This window comes from Hippichthys cyanospilos, chromosome 10 (assembly GCF_059441005.1).
Source record: "Hippichthys cyanospilos isolate Australia breed blue-spotted pipefish chromosome 10, RoL_Hcya_1.0, whole genome shotgun sequence".
NCBI lineage: Eukaryota > Metazoa > Chordata > Actinopteri > Syngnathiformes > Syngnathidae > Hippichthys > Hippichthys cyanospilos.
Window position 1 is genome coordinate 1265730 of NC_142378.1, and position 16445 is coordinate 1282174.

The 16445-nt window shown below is 40.1% G+C and overlaps 1 protein-coding gene across 6 annotated transcripts in view; it reads left to right on the forward strand.

Annotated features, from left to right (window-relative positions):
- The window catches only part of fryl (furry homolog, like), a 71178-nt gene that overhangs the window by 3132 nt on the left and 51601 nt on the right, over window positions 1–16445 (forward strand). For 3 of the 6 annotated variants that reach the window (XM_088426530.1, XM_088426531.1, XM_088426535.1), the window contains exons 1-2: window positions 8798–9227; window positions 12102–12167. In XM_088426530.1, the coding sequence (XP_088282656.1) occupies window positions 8936–9227; window positions 12102–12167 (358 nt within the window). In that variant the 5' untranslated portion in view covers window positions 8798–8935. Of the gene's footprint in view, window positions 1–8796; window positions 9228–12101; window positions 12168–16445 lie in introns of those variants that run through there. The other 3 variants (XM_088426529.1, XM_088426532.1, XM_088426534.1) reach the window with 2 other exon arrangements.

Here is a 16445-nt window from a genome sequence, read left to right on the forward strand (position 1 = left end):
AATTTTCATATCAAATACATTTCCTTCATTGAAAATAACTCAAATGTCATTAAAGGTCAGGGGACGAAGATTTGACGTTTTTCACGAGACCCCTAGATCCCATTACAAAGCATAACTGTCGTTATTAAGTGATTAGTAGGTGTAGAGCAGTTTAATCACAAAAATATCTGATCATCTGCGATTAGAATCATGCGGCATTATGTCGTTGGGTATTTCTGTAGCTGTGACGTCACAAAAGGCATGTGAAAAGGAACTGCCTCTGTTAAGATTTGAGTTGTGAGTTCGGCTCCTGTCTGTCAAACACTCCTCCTCCTTGCATTAAAAAGTGTGTATTCCGAGTAGCTTTCGAACTAATATAACATCACTTCCGGTAGCCCTAGCGGTGGATAGCGTAACTGCGCCTGCAATGCTTTAAAGCTAAAGTCAGAAGCACTTGGATACACTTAAAATTTGATGGCATAGAATAAAGTATCCTACAAAATGATGCTTATTGCAAGTCAACGTTCTTACTTTATAGCATAAAAAATCGCAGGACTTAAGTGAGCTCTCAACATGTTTGTTTTTTCTTTCGCTCAATCGCGTGGAGCCCAGCCGGGAGCTGGAAATAAACTATAATTGAGCCCTGCTGAGGAAGATTATCCCAAGCGTCGGGAGCAAAGCTTGGGATCATAATTGATGTTTGGGAAGGAAACCACCCTCTTCTTTTTACCAGAAAGGAGGAGGCCACGAGAGCTATCAGCGTATTTAGTTGCATCGCTGTTGTTTCTGCATTTAAATATGATATTGTTCTGTTTGGGGAAAATGACAAGAGGAATGTTTGAACATACCGTCGCTTTCCTTGTCCCGTCATGCTTACGCTGAAGGAGCCGGGCCGGGCCGGGCCTGTCATTTAGCATCTGATCTGCATGTAGAGAGTCCCTCGTTGCTTTTGTCCAACGCTTTTTTTGTGTGTGTTTTGTTCCTGTTTCTAAATAAGGAAAAATGCCACCACAGATATGTACAGTGGAAATCTCAAAAGGTTGGACTCCCGGGACATTGGTTGCCATCGATTTTGTCTGCATTTTTACAATTCTTCTCTTAGCAAATGTTGGACATAATCTGTACCTTGTATTATTTTTCTTAATCACTCAGGAAGCATTTGAAGCAACGTCCTAGTCGCCTTTTTAACGCTCTTACAAGTGGAACAATGTTAATCTTGAGCCATGAAAACATGTTACGTGTTCCTCGTGGCAAGAAAAAGTTAAAGTTTATTGGTTTGTCAAGGAACCGGATAACCGATATTTTAAGTTGATATTCATTTTCATTAAAACGGGGTTAAAAAAATGGCATCAAAATGATAAAAAACACAAATTCAAACTCTTTCTTCAACTGTGTTAAAGCTCATGTTCATAGAACAGCTTTTTGGATTTTTATATTAGATAAGACATCTTTGTTTAAACTTTTGTACCAAAATGTTTAGGGAGCTGCCAGTGTCATCAGTATGTCTTTTTAATGTTACTGTCAATGAAAACCAAAACATGTTCATACCGTAGCGCATTATAATATTTTTTTCCCCCAAAATTTAAAAATAATAACTGTTAAACATCCGCAGTGTCTTTGTTTTATTTTCAAACCAAACCAAAATGCGCAGTAATTTCAACCGCATGTCTTGACAGAAATTTGAAATAAAGTTTCACTGAGGTTAACAGTTTTAAATTGACCGTTTATTGGCTGTAAAACATTTAAGAAAGCTCTTATCCTACACCAAATGACAAACAACAAAAGATTAGGCAATTCAAACAATTATTATTAAATATAAACTTTCATATTACACCATAGGATTCTCCCCTAATCGTTCCCCTGCCACTTTGGTGCGGCATCCTCATGGCATTGCACCTAAGCAGAATGCAGGTCATATCGGTTGAGACCGAGCTAATCATTGATCCAATGTTTTTCGTTACACTGACCTTTAGCCGCCCCCTAACTAACCTCGCTTCCTTTCGCCCTTTGGAAGTTGTAGTGGCGCCCTAATGTCTTTCAACGTCATTAATTTGGTCGAAGAGTGGAAGACTTTGTTAAATATTTTTAGTGACATCAGACAAACACATTGAACCTTGCTGAGCGCAACCGTGTGACTCAGTGTATTTTGTTTGGTTGAACTTTAAATCACCGTGGCGGAGCAGGAAGTCTGATAATGCGTCACAGTTCTGTCGGCGTGAGAAAACGGCGAATTACGTCTTTTTGCCAGGATGTGGCGCGTCGTTGCGACGTGACTTCTACTGTAGACTACTGCCTGGGTTGTTTTGGATTCTATGGTATTGCTGCTCTCAACACTTTTTTGCTCAACCCCACCACGGTAGATGTTCTCACACACCCCAACAGCTTCTCTGTCTGACCCACTGGGTGACTCAGACACACACAGCCTTCCTTCCTTTTGCAGCTTGATCGTGGTTAACAGCGCATTTAGGTTTCTGTTTCTAAGCCGCTGCCTTAAAACAATACATTTACCTTAAGGCGGGAGTCGGAAATTGACTTGATTATGCGATTTTCCGGCTTTTGTATAGATTTCGGGTAAATGACGAAAAAAAAAAACACTGATAAATATGTGGCAGAAATATTAAAGCATAAGACAAAAATATGACTGGGATCAAACAATGTGTCAAACGTAGAAAAATGTGTCAAACGTAGAAAAAAAATGATAACAAATTATTTAAAAAGATGACAAAAAAATGACAAATACAGCTAAATGAAAGAAAAATATGTCAAAAGTCGGACAAAAATCAGGCAACGCCTGACTAAATATCGAACCCTAAAGAACAGCTGACCATAGGACAATAAATGCAAACAAAAAAGAAAAATTTGACCAAGAAAATTAGATAATTTAGTGAATGACTACAATTCTTCACAAACATATGCCAAAAAAACAAAACCTGATCGAAATACAGCAAAAAATAAAAAATTGACCATAACAATCTTGAAAAATGACAACTATTTAGAAATATTAACACTTTAGAATATAACCTTACAACAAATTTAAAAATGTTTCTAGAAGCTAAGAAAAAAATGACTAAAACTGACAATACAATATGAGAGAAAAAAATATTTAAATTTCAAAAACAAAACCCGAAAAACATATATATATATATATATATATATATATATATATATATATATATATGAAAAAGAAATAAATAAATAAACACAATGAACCTGAGAAAATTATCTAAAAACTGTCTGAAAAATTAGATGGAACTTGAGCAGACAAACTCATCCAACCCAAATTTTAACAAAAATTTGAAAAAAAAAAAAAAAAAAAAAAGATAGTTCTTAGTATAAAAAACCTGCCAGTTTCTTAACAAATAAACATAACAGGCAATTCTTCTTAAAACTGAGCTAAATATAAAAGTTTGAAAAACACAAAAGAAACACAAAACCTGGTCAGAAATATGACCAAACCGACTGAGGATAACATTAAAATCTTTCAAGTAGGAAAGTCTTTGTCGGGAAAGTCTGCTGGACTTGCATGTACAAATAAATTTGTGTTTTGTGTGGATTCTGGAATTTGCACGCCGGTTGACATTAATGTACTAAATTTAATGATGCCATTTTTTTTTTAATCTCGGTTGCTGGTGCTAAACTGGGAGGAAAAAACACCTCAGGGCGAAGGGGATCAGTTATGTAACGGCTTGATGTCGGAGGATTATTCAGTAGAAGGTTTTTAATCCGGTGCAACGCCAGAGCTGAGCAGAGCACAGCAGAACCGTCCCGTTGCCAAGAGAACGGCCTGCTCGCCAGTCAATTGCAGGGCACATGCGGACAAACAGATGAGGCGAGAAAACAACATTTATGCGCAAAATATGAATGAGTTTTGGGCAAATTTCTCAAGCGGCGACCTGTTATTCTCTATTCTGAAGTCGCAAGGTCTGTTAAAGGTGTTATTCGTTGTTGCGGTTGAGGTTTTCTCAGAAACTGCGAGCTAAGTAGCGTGGGAACCGAGGGAACCGCTTGTTTTAATCTCTTTACTTGTTTGGTCCGATTGTGAAAAGTGCAAAGTTGCCTTTTGCTCCCCCCCCCCGCCTTTTGTTTTCATCGCTTGCAGGTTTGTGCAACTTTTCATTGTGTCCCACAAACTGTGGACAGAAGAACGTACTCCCTCAAATAGTGGCTCCAAGTCCAACAAATGCTGTGGCTCAATTAATCACTGCATCGACTCCCGTTTTGCAGTGAGCGACATGACCGCAAAATACAATTCAACATTAGCCTTACGAACTACAATCAAACCACCAAACCACTTTGACTTAAATGTAATGCGTCGCATTTTTACGATTAATATGATACACACACAGTCAGTCACATATTTCGTTTAAAAGTTCGGTCTGCTTTTTGGATACCTGACAAATAAGTGGCTGAAAATACAACAAACTTAGACATCACCTGACAAAAAAAAAAAAGACTCAAAAAGGACATAAACGAGAATAAAGTCCAGCGAGGACAAAAACCGACACAGAGCGATCCGATTCGGGATTACGATTTGGTATTAGGATTCGATTTGGTGCCTCTCAGTTCTAAAGGGTATGATGCAAAAAGTTTTTTTGTTGGCACTTTACATACATCGGATGAAGTGCTAAAATATATCTCTCGCCAATAAAAGACAATTCATAACATATATTGTTATATTTCAAAGTGAATTGGTCCGGGTTGATGCATTCTAAACTTCTCACCGTTTCTTTGTGATGCTAATTTCGGCTTCTTTTCACTTAAGTAGTTTGTGGTGTTTGGCATCAGGTGTCCACGTTTTGCAGAAAACATTTTCTAAATCCTACCTTTTGAAGAGGGGTCCCTTCCGGTCGGGTCACATTCTCCAGCCAAGCCAGTTCCCGCCGTGAGTCGCCTCACGACTGTCGTTCTGGCTTGTTACCAAACCAGCCGGACTTCTTTGTCTGCTCGTCTAGAACTTGAACATAGCCTTGCTTGTTCTCACTCGCCGGGGAAAAAGATGCCCCCTCGCTCCCCCACCCCCTCCCTGCCACACAGATCTAAATTGTCCAGACAGTGAACACAAAAGCGGCAGCGAGCATTTTTATGACCACGAGAACAAATCCTGGCTTCCTCGTGTGGTGAAAGTTTTTGTCACGTTTTTGATGGATTTTTTTTAGTTGCTTTTCCAGGTCTTTGTCATTTTCTATGATTTTTCCAAGCCTTTTTTGCTTTGTTTTAGTCACCAGACTTTTGAATTTATTTTTAATGCCAGATCTTTGTTATTTCGTATATATTTTTTTTTTAAAAACCGTTGTTGTACTTGACAGAATATTACATTTTTAAACCATTATTTTGTTTCGCCTTAATGTTGTTACTATTCAGTCAAAGGTCTTCTCTGGGTATTGGAGGGACGCCTGAATATATTTTCTTGATTTATGTCAACTGAGTTGGATTTAGCAAGAAATAGCCTGCTAAAACAGCTGAACGTTTTAGTTTTTCATCAGCGGCATCTTAAATGGTCGAAAGGTTTGTGCTGACTCCCATTTAACATAAATTTGAATGTGATTGGTTCATCCTGGATATGTTCCCTGTTACAAGAAGGTCTGCAAACATTATCTTTCCGCTTTCAAAAATAATAATTTTCTTTCAAATGAATTTTTCAATTTATAGGTCACATTAGCAGTGGAGAAAAACGTGACAAAATGTTTATGGCATTTTTTTTAATATATATAGCAAAACGCAGGCTTTTGAACAGCTTCCAGAAGAGGAGAGGCAAATTTGCGAATGGTTTTCAAAAAACGTCTTTTACATACTTGTGAATAAAATGGTTATGATTTAGTGTTTTTAGGGACTGGTATGAAATGACCTACAGATTGTACTGGTCTGCAGCCTTGTGGTTGGGGGCCTCTGCATACTAGTACCAAAAATAAATAAATAAAATAAAAAATACATATATAATTTTTTCTACCATCAGGTGGCAGTATAACGTTGTTTTAAAGCACAGCTGTGGCTTTGTGTCAGGTCAAATAAGTGCACTATCCCAGTGATCATCACCACTGTACAGCATCAACCCCCTCACACTCACTGACAGAACAGACTGTGGTCCCTGGGTCCCAGCCCACAGGTTTTCCTGTTTTCTACTGCGTTTGAAAGCAGCACAACGCGGGCGGGCGGGCGGGCGGGCGGGGGACTCAGAACTGCACGGGGAGCGCTACATATTGTTCCCGGGGCTTCCTCTTTCACATTCCTGGGTTGATTGGGATCTTGCCCTCCTGCACGACGCCATTGTTCTGGCGGTCCAGCGGCCACAAGACCAGACACATGCACAGCTGCCATGGTTGCACCCGGTGACGGCCATCTGCTTGTAGCTAGGGTTGCAAAATGATGTGAATTTTCAAATTTGAGAATTTGGTAGGGACTAATGTCGATAAATAAAAAAATAATTCACAAAACTGATAGTTTGCTCTCTATGTGGAACTGAAATATACCGTATTTTTCGGACTATAAGCTAAATATATAAACCCCACCTGCAAAAAAATAGTAATTTTTTGGTCACCGATAAGCTGCACCGGACAGTAAGCCGCAGGATGTAACATCAGATATTTATGCACAAAAATGGTACATGGAGGTTTGTTTTTTTTTTTTTTGATTTTTAATTGACTCCATTTACCCATCCCTGTGGTAAGGTGAAACACCTTAGATAAGTCATAGATGCCCGTTTAAGCTTTCAGAAATGAATGCCAAACTCTAAATAACACACCATTAACAGATAACGAGACTTTACGACTATAATTATCTTACATCTTCCAATAATATGCCGCAATCATTGCTGCAATGGGCACAAACATAATTGCAAATGTGGCATCCGTAAAGCTTTACAGTTTATAGTTGGGATATAAAATGAAGTGTATCTGCTGTCTGTGTGGCTCATTTCTTAGCAAAAGCTGCTAAACATGAAAGCTTTCTGTTTTACACTTTATCTTTTGGGGTGCACATCCTGCCATGTGGCATCTAGATCGCATTTATTTGTTCAAACCGTGCAGTTTATGTTTACCAGTTCATACCATAGTGGAAAAAACCCTCTACAATATTTTCAGATGACAGACTAAGAAACCCTGTCACAACAGTCTGGTTTTTTTCTCCTTTAAGGGACACTGTAAGATTTAGACCATTTTTCATCAAAAAGGAATACATTAAATGATTATAAATTTCAAAACCTTGCAAATAAATGTGTTCTTAACGACCAGCAGTATGTTTTAAATATAAACGTAGGCCTAGTTATCATGAAACTATATTACATGGAGGGTGGCACTTCTTCAGAGACTGCCACCTTTGTTATACAGTAGCCACGGACTATGGTGAACGCAGCACCTGCAACACCTCCTGCCGTCCGTAATGAAAAACGATCTAAAGCTTACACAGTGTCCCTTTAAATCCCCTTGGCATGTATACGGAAGCTGGTTACATCATCACCTCACGTATATGCTGCATTAGAGCATTAAAGCACAGAAGGGGAGGGGTAAGAGGGCTGGCTTTAGACTTGTTAAACTATTTATCATCAAACAATGTTGGGTTTTCAAATTTTACTGTAGCCATGCAATATGAAGCTTAATATACATGAAGGTAGATATAACGAGCCATTGTTTTTGCCCAATTTTTTCTACCATCCATTTTCTTTAGTGCTTGTTCTGACAGTGAATTAAACTGAACTTAACAATTCGCAGCTTTTTAAATACAATTGTGAGCAATTATTGAAGGTTTTTTTAATCTCCAGTTCAAGTTGAAATTTACTGTCAATGTATGCATAATACAAAGACAAATAAATCTTGTACATTAAAAAAAAACAACAGTCAAACAACTTCAACTCAAGACTGCCCCAGCTTGGTTAATGCTCTCACATAATGGAAAACATCATTAACCAATCAACGCTTAGCATCAATCGTGGCTGTGTTTCGCAACTTTTACTTGAACGCTAATGGTGCGGCAATACATGTGGACAGAAAAGTGCACACATTGTGGAGAAAAAAATCCATAATTGATCAATTATTTGCCCCCCCTGCCAGAAAATACGGGCTTTTTGCTGGGGAAAAGCATGACATTGTTGTCATGACAACACGGTCTGTATGACTGAATTACACTGGCTCCTGTTGGCCATGGTGGTCAAACCAGAAGGAGCAGGACACCGACTTGAATTGCCGCATTAAAAAATGGTGCACTGTTTAATTATTTACACTCTGTTCATTTTTAAGGTTTTTTTGTACGAATTAGAATATTTAAGTTCTACTAAAAACAATGCAAAAGTTTTTGTTTTATTTTTTTTTTTTAGTGTTCGGGGCTTGGCCATTGACCCCCCCCTAATTCAACGGGGTCATTGAGTAGTCAAGATAGAATTATGATTTTTTTTTTTTTCCTCTTTGGATACGATCTTTTGATATTGCGGGTGAGTAGAGCACGACTCCCTCGCTGAACATGGACTCTGCTTGGTTTTTATTGAGAGCGTTTGCATGGAAGTGGACAAGCGTTTGAGCGCAGTGATAAGGGCTATCGGCCCCCGCAGGCGGACCAGTTTAGCTCGCTTTCTGATGCCTTCCTCCTTCTCGCACCGCCTGTCAATCCCCCCTTGGCCTCACTGGCTTTTTGACTTAGCGAGCAACGCGGGTCAGCCGGGGCGCGGCCTGCCCCGTCCTCCCGCGTTATCGCCCGCGGAACACATCCGAGTCGCACCCTAGATAGAGGCCGCTTTCGATGACATCACCGCTCCTCAACAAGCGCGACTCTTCCGACAGGTAGCGTGGCAGCGCGGGGAGTTGCTCCGCGCTGTTCAAGTATGTCAGCGACTAGTTAGTCCAGACAGACGACTTTCAAGGGAGTGCGGCATCTCTCCTCTCTTCTCCAATCGCGCGGCTCACACATGACCTCTGTCTCGGTGAGCGCGGACGCTCTCGGCGGCGCTTTCGTACTTTAGGATGGGGTGACAATGGCGTGGCACAAGCTGCTGGACGGTACGCCGGAGCGAATGGGCGGCAAGTTGAATATGGACTTTCTGAAGAACCTGGTGCCAGGTGGGGCCCAGGTTCCCAATGCTCAGGGGCCTCCTCCGCAGCATACCGCCGCCTCGCCGCAGGAAAGCGGCCCGCAGCTCATCCGCATGAGGAGGATGGGTCTGCTTGTCATGGGGGATACCATTGTGGAGGAAGACACCACGGGCGACGGCAAACCGGTTATTACCTCCACCGGCCCGCTCCGAAATAGAAAAACGCACTTCAAAGGTATGAGTGCCTTGAGTAGATGCTGTAGTTTGTACTGATTGACGGCCTCTTTTTAACCTTTCCTGTTTGGCAACTTGGTCAAACAGTTGTAACGAAGATGGGTCGCTACGCCTATTTGTGCCAAAACATTTTGCTTCTGTGGTTTGTGACAGTGAATTCAGATTTAGCATGAGGAACAGATTTTAGATCTTCTCACAATGAGTTATTGGAGTGCTAACTTTAACTAGCCATTTTTGTCTTTAAAAATGCTATATCTTGTCTGTGTTAATATCTAAATTACTTTTTATGTAGTATTAATACAGTTAAATTAACACATTCTGCCACTTTCTGTTAATCGACAATGACATCATATATACGTAAGGCTCAGGTAACAACTAATCACAGCTCAGCCGGCAAACATCACATGACCAAACCCAGAAAACTGGTGAGCCATGATTGCCTAAGACAGAGCGCTTGTGATGTCATTTTCAGTCGACAGCATATGGAAACATGTGGTTTAAAAGTGTTAATTGTACATAAAAAAATAATTTCATCATCAAATAAACTCAATAATTTCCACTGGAATAAAAATGAATCTTAGGTGTTTATAACCCCCAGTAGCAATGAATGAGTTAAAAGTGGCAGAATCAAGTCATTTGCTGTTTCTCTATGATCAATGTCAGCCATTTATAGTGACCAGTAGAGTGAATATCTAATTCACTGCCAGCCCAGTAAAAATTGATTTTCTAAGCCAGTGGCAGTGAATACGTTAATTATAGACAAAATACTCAATTTTTACTGCTATAAACAGCTATACATTTGGTTTTGTTTTAAAATCTGACGTAAAGAATCCATCTTTTTTTCATAAAATGTGTGTTACAGCAAATTACATCACTTCAGCCACACCCTTTGTTTCTGGTCCCTTTGTTATTTGTTTAGGTTGTTTTTCCTCAGGCATGGTGGTTTCTTCAGCTGGGTAAACACACCAAACTGAACAAATCTAATGGTTATCCAAGATGGCAACAACTTGGTTCTCAGATGTCTGGAAAAATATCCTGTCGTGTGTGGCTTGTGAAGAAGAGCGATTTGTTCTTGCCCTTTGAAAATCTGAATTTTCATATGCAAGTCAGAACGTGTCATCATAGGAGTATTTGGATGGCACGTCCAGTCTCTTTGTTGTTCCGCCTTTGACCAAGGTACAGTGTGGGATCCTGGAGGTTCGATAAGTTATTTTAAACTGAAGGCCACGAGCAAACAAAATGAAACCTCTTGTGTTCTAATGCCGGTCAACGTGCTGGTGTGTGCTACACATTGGAATGAGATAAGTGAAGGCTTTGTAATCATATGATCAAGATAAAGTGCTATATAAGTATCATTTTGATCAAATTGGAGATTTCATATGTCGGGCTGGGACACGTTTTCTGACTAAAGTGCATTGAATAACTCGGTTCCAAGTTGATTTGCTCATTCTGTGACTAAAGCTGTGAATTTTTGGTGCAAGTCCAACCCATTAAAGTAAAGAAAACAAAATACTGTCACCCATTTTGATAACTTTGTTGAATGTGAGGGAAAAAATGGGAATGGGCAACAAAAAATGTCCAACTTAATGACAGTAACAAAGTATTTTTTGTTCATTGCTTCCTACCACTCAGCGATTTGTCCCAGCCTCGTTTTCCATTCCCATCGAAGCTTTTTCAAACGATTGGATTACAAACACAATTTGGCGGATGGGGACACGATTGGGGCGTCTCGGTCGTTCACCTCCTTTTCATATTGCTTCGAGCCCATCCTACATCTTCTGCTATAGATCAGTTAAAAAGGTCAACCGGAGGACTGTTTGGATTGCATCTTCATTCGCTGATAAGACGGGCATGCGGAATAGGAAGTTGCAGGCCAGATAGCAGCCGCTTGCTTGGCCTCGCGATGACATACTTGACACCAATCTGCCAAACCCAGCTGCAGTTTCATTACGCATACACGAGCTGCTACGTGCGATCTTAACCGACAGTTAGCCAGGGAACAACTGCATCGGAGCCAATAACACCGAATCATGTGATTAATCAATGGTTTTAATAGTAGAATAACGGTTTCCAAAAATATTTGACAACTGCCGGTGCTTTCTTTTTCTCGCTTTATTCAACCTCGTTTTCATCAGCATTGCTTCTCAAACTATTTTCAATGATTTACTCCCTGTAAAATATTTGTTAAAGTCTTTTTGGATTAAAAAAAAAAAGATGTGAATTTGCATATCTTATTGATTAAACTTTGTACCTACATTTGTAGTGGTAGAGTATTTGTCTGAATATTTTCCCTTCTGTTTCATCTGCTAGAAAATTGCATCACCAATGGCTGCTTCACAAAATAAAAGCGTGTAATGTTTTGCAAGAGTCACTGTAACACGTCGGCAATAAGTTCCAATCATGTTGCTCTTAATTTGGGTTTTTTTCCTGTTCCTCTCTCCACAGCCCTAAAAATCATTACATTTGATTTGCTGATAGCTGCAGAAACCCTGTTAAAATCTCGTGTACCTCCTGGTATTCCTTCACATACCGTATTTGAGAACCTCTGATCTATAGTATATACCCTAATGATACAGTGAATAAAAAAGTGCAAAGAAATGTAGTGCGTGAAACATTTTCTATTCGAGTCTCGAGGCCATGCTTCTGTTCCAGTGTTCCTACTGACACAGCTCGAGAAGTTAAATCCTTATTGAATAAACAAATATTTAGTGATTTATTTTACTGTTTGCGCTGATCCAAATGCCAGAAATTCTTTCAGTTTGTTTTTGTCCTTAGTGTCTGTGCTAATTTAGATATCTTGCATGTTCAGACAGCTCTCAAGGCTTTTCGAGTCGATTTTAAATCTTTCTTTTTTTGTTTGTTTCTTCCCATCCAGGAAACATCCACCGATTTCGAAAAACCTCCTTTTTACAGCATGCTCAACGTGGCCGGGACCGCGAGGGTGAGTTATATTTTTGGAAAAAAAGAAAAAAGAAAGCAAAACAAAAGTGATGTTTTGTTAAATTGAAGACATACTGTTGGTGGCGTGTTCATACCAAAGGATAATTTGCCTCGTCGTGATCTGAGCGCCACTCCCTTCTGCAGAACTGGCTTAGCCTGAGTTGGCTTTTAAGGTGGTGCTACTTTCCTGCTGTTTTTTTTTCCTCACTCTGTGCATGCATTATGTTGTCATCAGATGTACACTTAAGTTTTTGTTATTATTTTAAAAGAAAAGCCCGACTATGTTAGAGCTTTTAATGAATAGGTACAGGACCAGGTTTTTTGTTTGCCCTTGTAGATGATTCTGCAATGAACAGTGCCCGCTTTGTGCTGTCGCATAGTCTCCATGTTAAATGACGAATAGCTTAAGAATCCCTTCCAAGGTGCAGTGTCGGAGTGCGGTGTGAGATTTTAGTGGCGATTGGTGAGCAGTGACGTTAATAGGCTTGCTGCACATACGTACAATGGGAGACGCTGAAGAAAATATACTCGGCAAAACTGCGATCTCAGAAAAGTTTGTCATTTCAAATCTTTTTTACAACATTGATTTGATTCTGAAAATAATCTAACAGAGGTGCACACGTATAAATGTACGTCGGTACAGCTGGACTGTTTTAAGATTGTGTCTGGTATGAGATAAGTTTAGCCTAGGATGTTGGCTGAAATTATGGAGATACTTTCCCGTTCGATCATGTTTTTGCTTTTTGAACATTTTGTAGAAAAAAAAACAAAACGTCTCAATCCCGTGTCTGTTGTAGACCCGGTTGAATCTAAATTGCGCATCATCTGCCGCACAGGCACCACTGGAGTGGCGGTCGAGGATCAAATTGCGGCTCTGATCGATTCTTGTTCCCAGCGCTGCCCTTCAGACAGGAAATGCATCCTCAAGTTTCTGTGGGATTCAAGGAGGACCAACACCTGCTTTAAGCAGGCTGTGATCATGATGATAATCCAGTCAAATTTGAACTTTGCCCCCTCGTTTGGGATCAAAGCCTTCAAAGGCACAATTGTCAAATGTCTGAAAGATTTTCATGTCGTGTGGGGTGTGTCAAGTCATAATCCAATAGAAATATTTTTAAAAGCTTTGCAATCATTTCAGCAAGAGCCTAATTATCATATGCATATAAAAAAGTATTTTAAATACAGGTACATGCGGTGAAGAGTCTTTGTAACTTTCACAAATTCCCATGGCCAATCTTAGCTGCTCCCTGAAATACAATGCTTGTGTTACATCACTTCCTTGACACCAATTTCTATTCAAGAAGGGACTTTTAAGGCGTCTTGTTGCCTTTAGACCGTTTCAGGAAGAGAACATAAAACTGCTGACTTCAACAGCAAACGATGAATAGTTATATTTGTGAATCGTAAACTGCGAATCTGCCAAACATCGTCGGAACTTTTTTTTTTTTACAAAAACGTTCCATTTATGTACCCCGGCTTATCAGTCCAACAGTGAGCATGGCGGACCGTCAATTGCAATCACTGTACCCACTTTTTGAGATGAACCACGAGCCTCAGTAATGTGACTTCACATGAGATTATTTGATCAAGTAGACCCCTCCGTCGGCCCTGCCCCTGCTTTACCGGAAGTCAACACGTCTGAGCCCGAACGTTCCCAGAGAAGGACGATGTTGTGGGTTCCTCCTCTGCATTCCTCAAACAAGCGAGCCGGGTTTACACAAAACAGTTCCTCCCGAAGTCTGGCCGCCTTTGCTGATAACGGCGCTTCTAATGCGGCGTATTGTGTTTCTGGTTCACTCACAAACACACATTATGTCGCCCTTATTTTGCTCAAGGAGGGCAGGTTTTGCTCAAGTGTGCTGGTATGGTGCAAGAGGCCATAACTCAGCTTGTACAATTGGACCATAACCAAGAACAACTTCAAATTCAGAGCTCCATTACTGTGGCGGTTGAATAAAATGCATTAAGGAGGTTAGAATCTTAAAGCAATTGTTGCTGACATGTCTGTTGCATACGCCACATGCTCAGATCGACACACTAATTGACATGTAATTAGGTGACTTTGTGATCAAGTGCTGTCTCCATGAATGAAAATTATGACAAAGGTTAAGCTTTCACTGTCTATAAAGGAGCTTGCTTGCATGTGCTTAGCAATTATCAGCGAAGCTGTTCACATGGTGATGATAGCTATTTTTGCATTGGCTCACCTGAGCAGTAGAATTGCTCATTTGGATGCGACTGGACCGCCCATTCAAAACAGGAGTTAGGTTTCAAAAGCAAGGGAAAGGTCACGGAGAAGCTTTCTTTTGTCAAGCCATTTATACAGCTAGCTGCAATAGCTACTTCGCTATCATTTTCATCTACAGTGTATCATCCCGCTCTGACACCTGAGAACTGGTTTACATGTGAAAGAAATGCATGACATCTCTCTCTAAAACCTCAAACCAATCAACTTTAATGATTCACGTCGCTGTTCTCACGTTAAAACATTTAAGCATCTTGTGATGCCTTAAAAGTTCTTGTTTGATGGATGTTTCCTTGTTTCTGCATTATGTGTTCACAGAATGACAAATAAAACAAAAAAGGCAACTAAAAACTCCAGCACATTTACTTGGCTATTGTACCAAAGTTCATCAATTTGGGACATCCTTTTCAAATAAACAATAAAATTAAATGGAAAATAAATGCAAAACGCAAGTGTGGGAAAGAAAAAAAAAAAGCTTGCTCATTTATATGCACGTTTTTCTACTTTTACATAAGAAGTTAAAAACCCTTTCAAACTGTGCCACACATTCAACTTCACTGTAATTTTCCTCCATTCATGTTCTCTTCCCCCCAACGTGCATTCTTCAAATCCGAGGCAGGGTAGGGCGGGTCTCCAACGGAATGCAGGCCCAGAAAATTAATCAGTCAAATAAATCAAGCCGTCCGTCACTCAGCGGGACTCCCATCAGCACTGACATCACAGGTATGCTATGCTCCGCTATGTATGCCGAATCGCAGCGTTTCGAGTCAAGCGTTAAAACGACACTGTATACAACTCCAAAAAAAATTCTGCCTTCCAACAAGGATCGCATCGTGAAATATGCCTTGATCCTCCTCCCGCAACCCCCGGAGGAGATTCATAACTGTGCAGCTCGTAAACTGACACTCAAGAACGAGATTAGACTTTCACTCCTGGAGTGCATATAAGCACGCCGGATCTTTGTGTATTGTTACAACCCCAAAGTAGAGCACAATGAATGAATTGTGAGTAGTTTATACGCCGGCTGCATTCTGAAAAATAATAATGAAATACCTGGTGCTCTACTTAGAGTGTGCATAAAAAGTCTACACACCCCTGTTCAAATGCCAGAAGTTTGTGACATAAAAAGAAATGAGGCAATGATAACTGATTGGAAAGCTTTCCGACATCGTGACCCAGCCTAGACAACTCTGTGATGGAAAATAAAAAGTTTTTACCGAGAGGTCCAATAAAGAACCGAGATAATGGTTGCACAAGGGATCACGCCCTCAAAACTGGTGAGCTGATTGTGTTCTGAAGTAACCAGTCACAATCAAACTCACCATTCTGCACACGTCTGTCATCATGCAAAGTGCCTTGGATTAAACCCAAATATAGTTCAGATGCGCTGGTAGCCTTTTTCTGGCATTTTCATATCTTGTAGTGACTCGCACCTTTAAAAGAGGAAGTCCGGTGAAAAAAATTCTTTACAATCATGTCATTTTCAGTTGACAGGAATTGGCAAAATAGCTGCTTCCTTAAATGGAAAACATGCATTTTGCAGCTTAATGCATATTGCACAAATGTAATATTCAGAATTTCATATTTTAGATGAGTGGGAGTGCATGGAACATATTACTGTAAAGATTTTTTTAAGAAAGACTTCCTTTTACCTCATCTATTCACTTTCAAGTTCTTAGAATTATAGTCAAGTGGCCTTTCATTAGACGAATGACAAAATGCCGCTTTAAAAAAAGCAAGAAACAAAACAGCAGCTCTGCTGTCAACCACAGGATTTGAATATTTCCCTTCAAAGGGATAATTGTATATTTAGTGGGAATGCATATTTCCTTTCCTGCGGAGAATGGTTGTGACATATTTATTAGCGCGTTTAATAGGAAGCCCAACGGTCGTTGGAAGTCGCCGTTAAATCGGAAATTTGATTTGCCGCAAACGGCCCCACGGAGCGAGTCAAGGCCTTATGTAATTCGCGGTTGAGGATCTCACACTCGTCCTTTGAAAGGCACCGGGGTGGCACCACAAAGTGACTGCTTG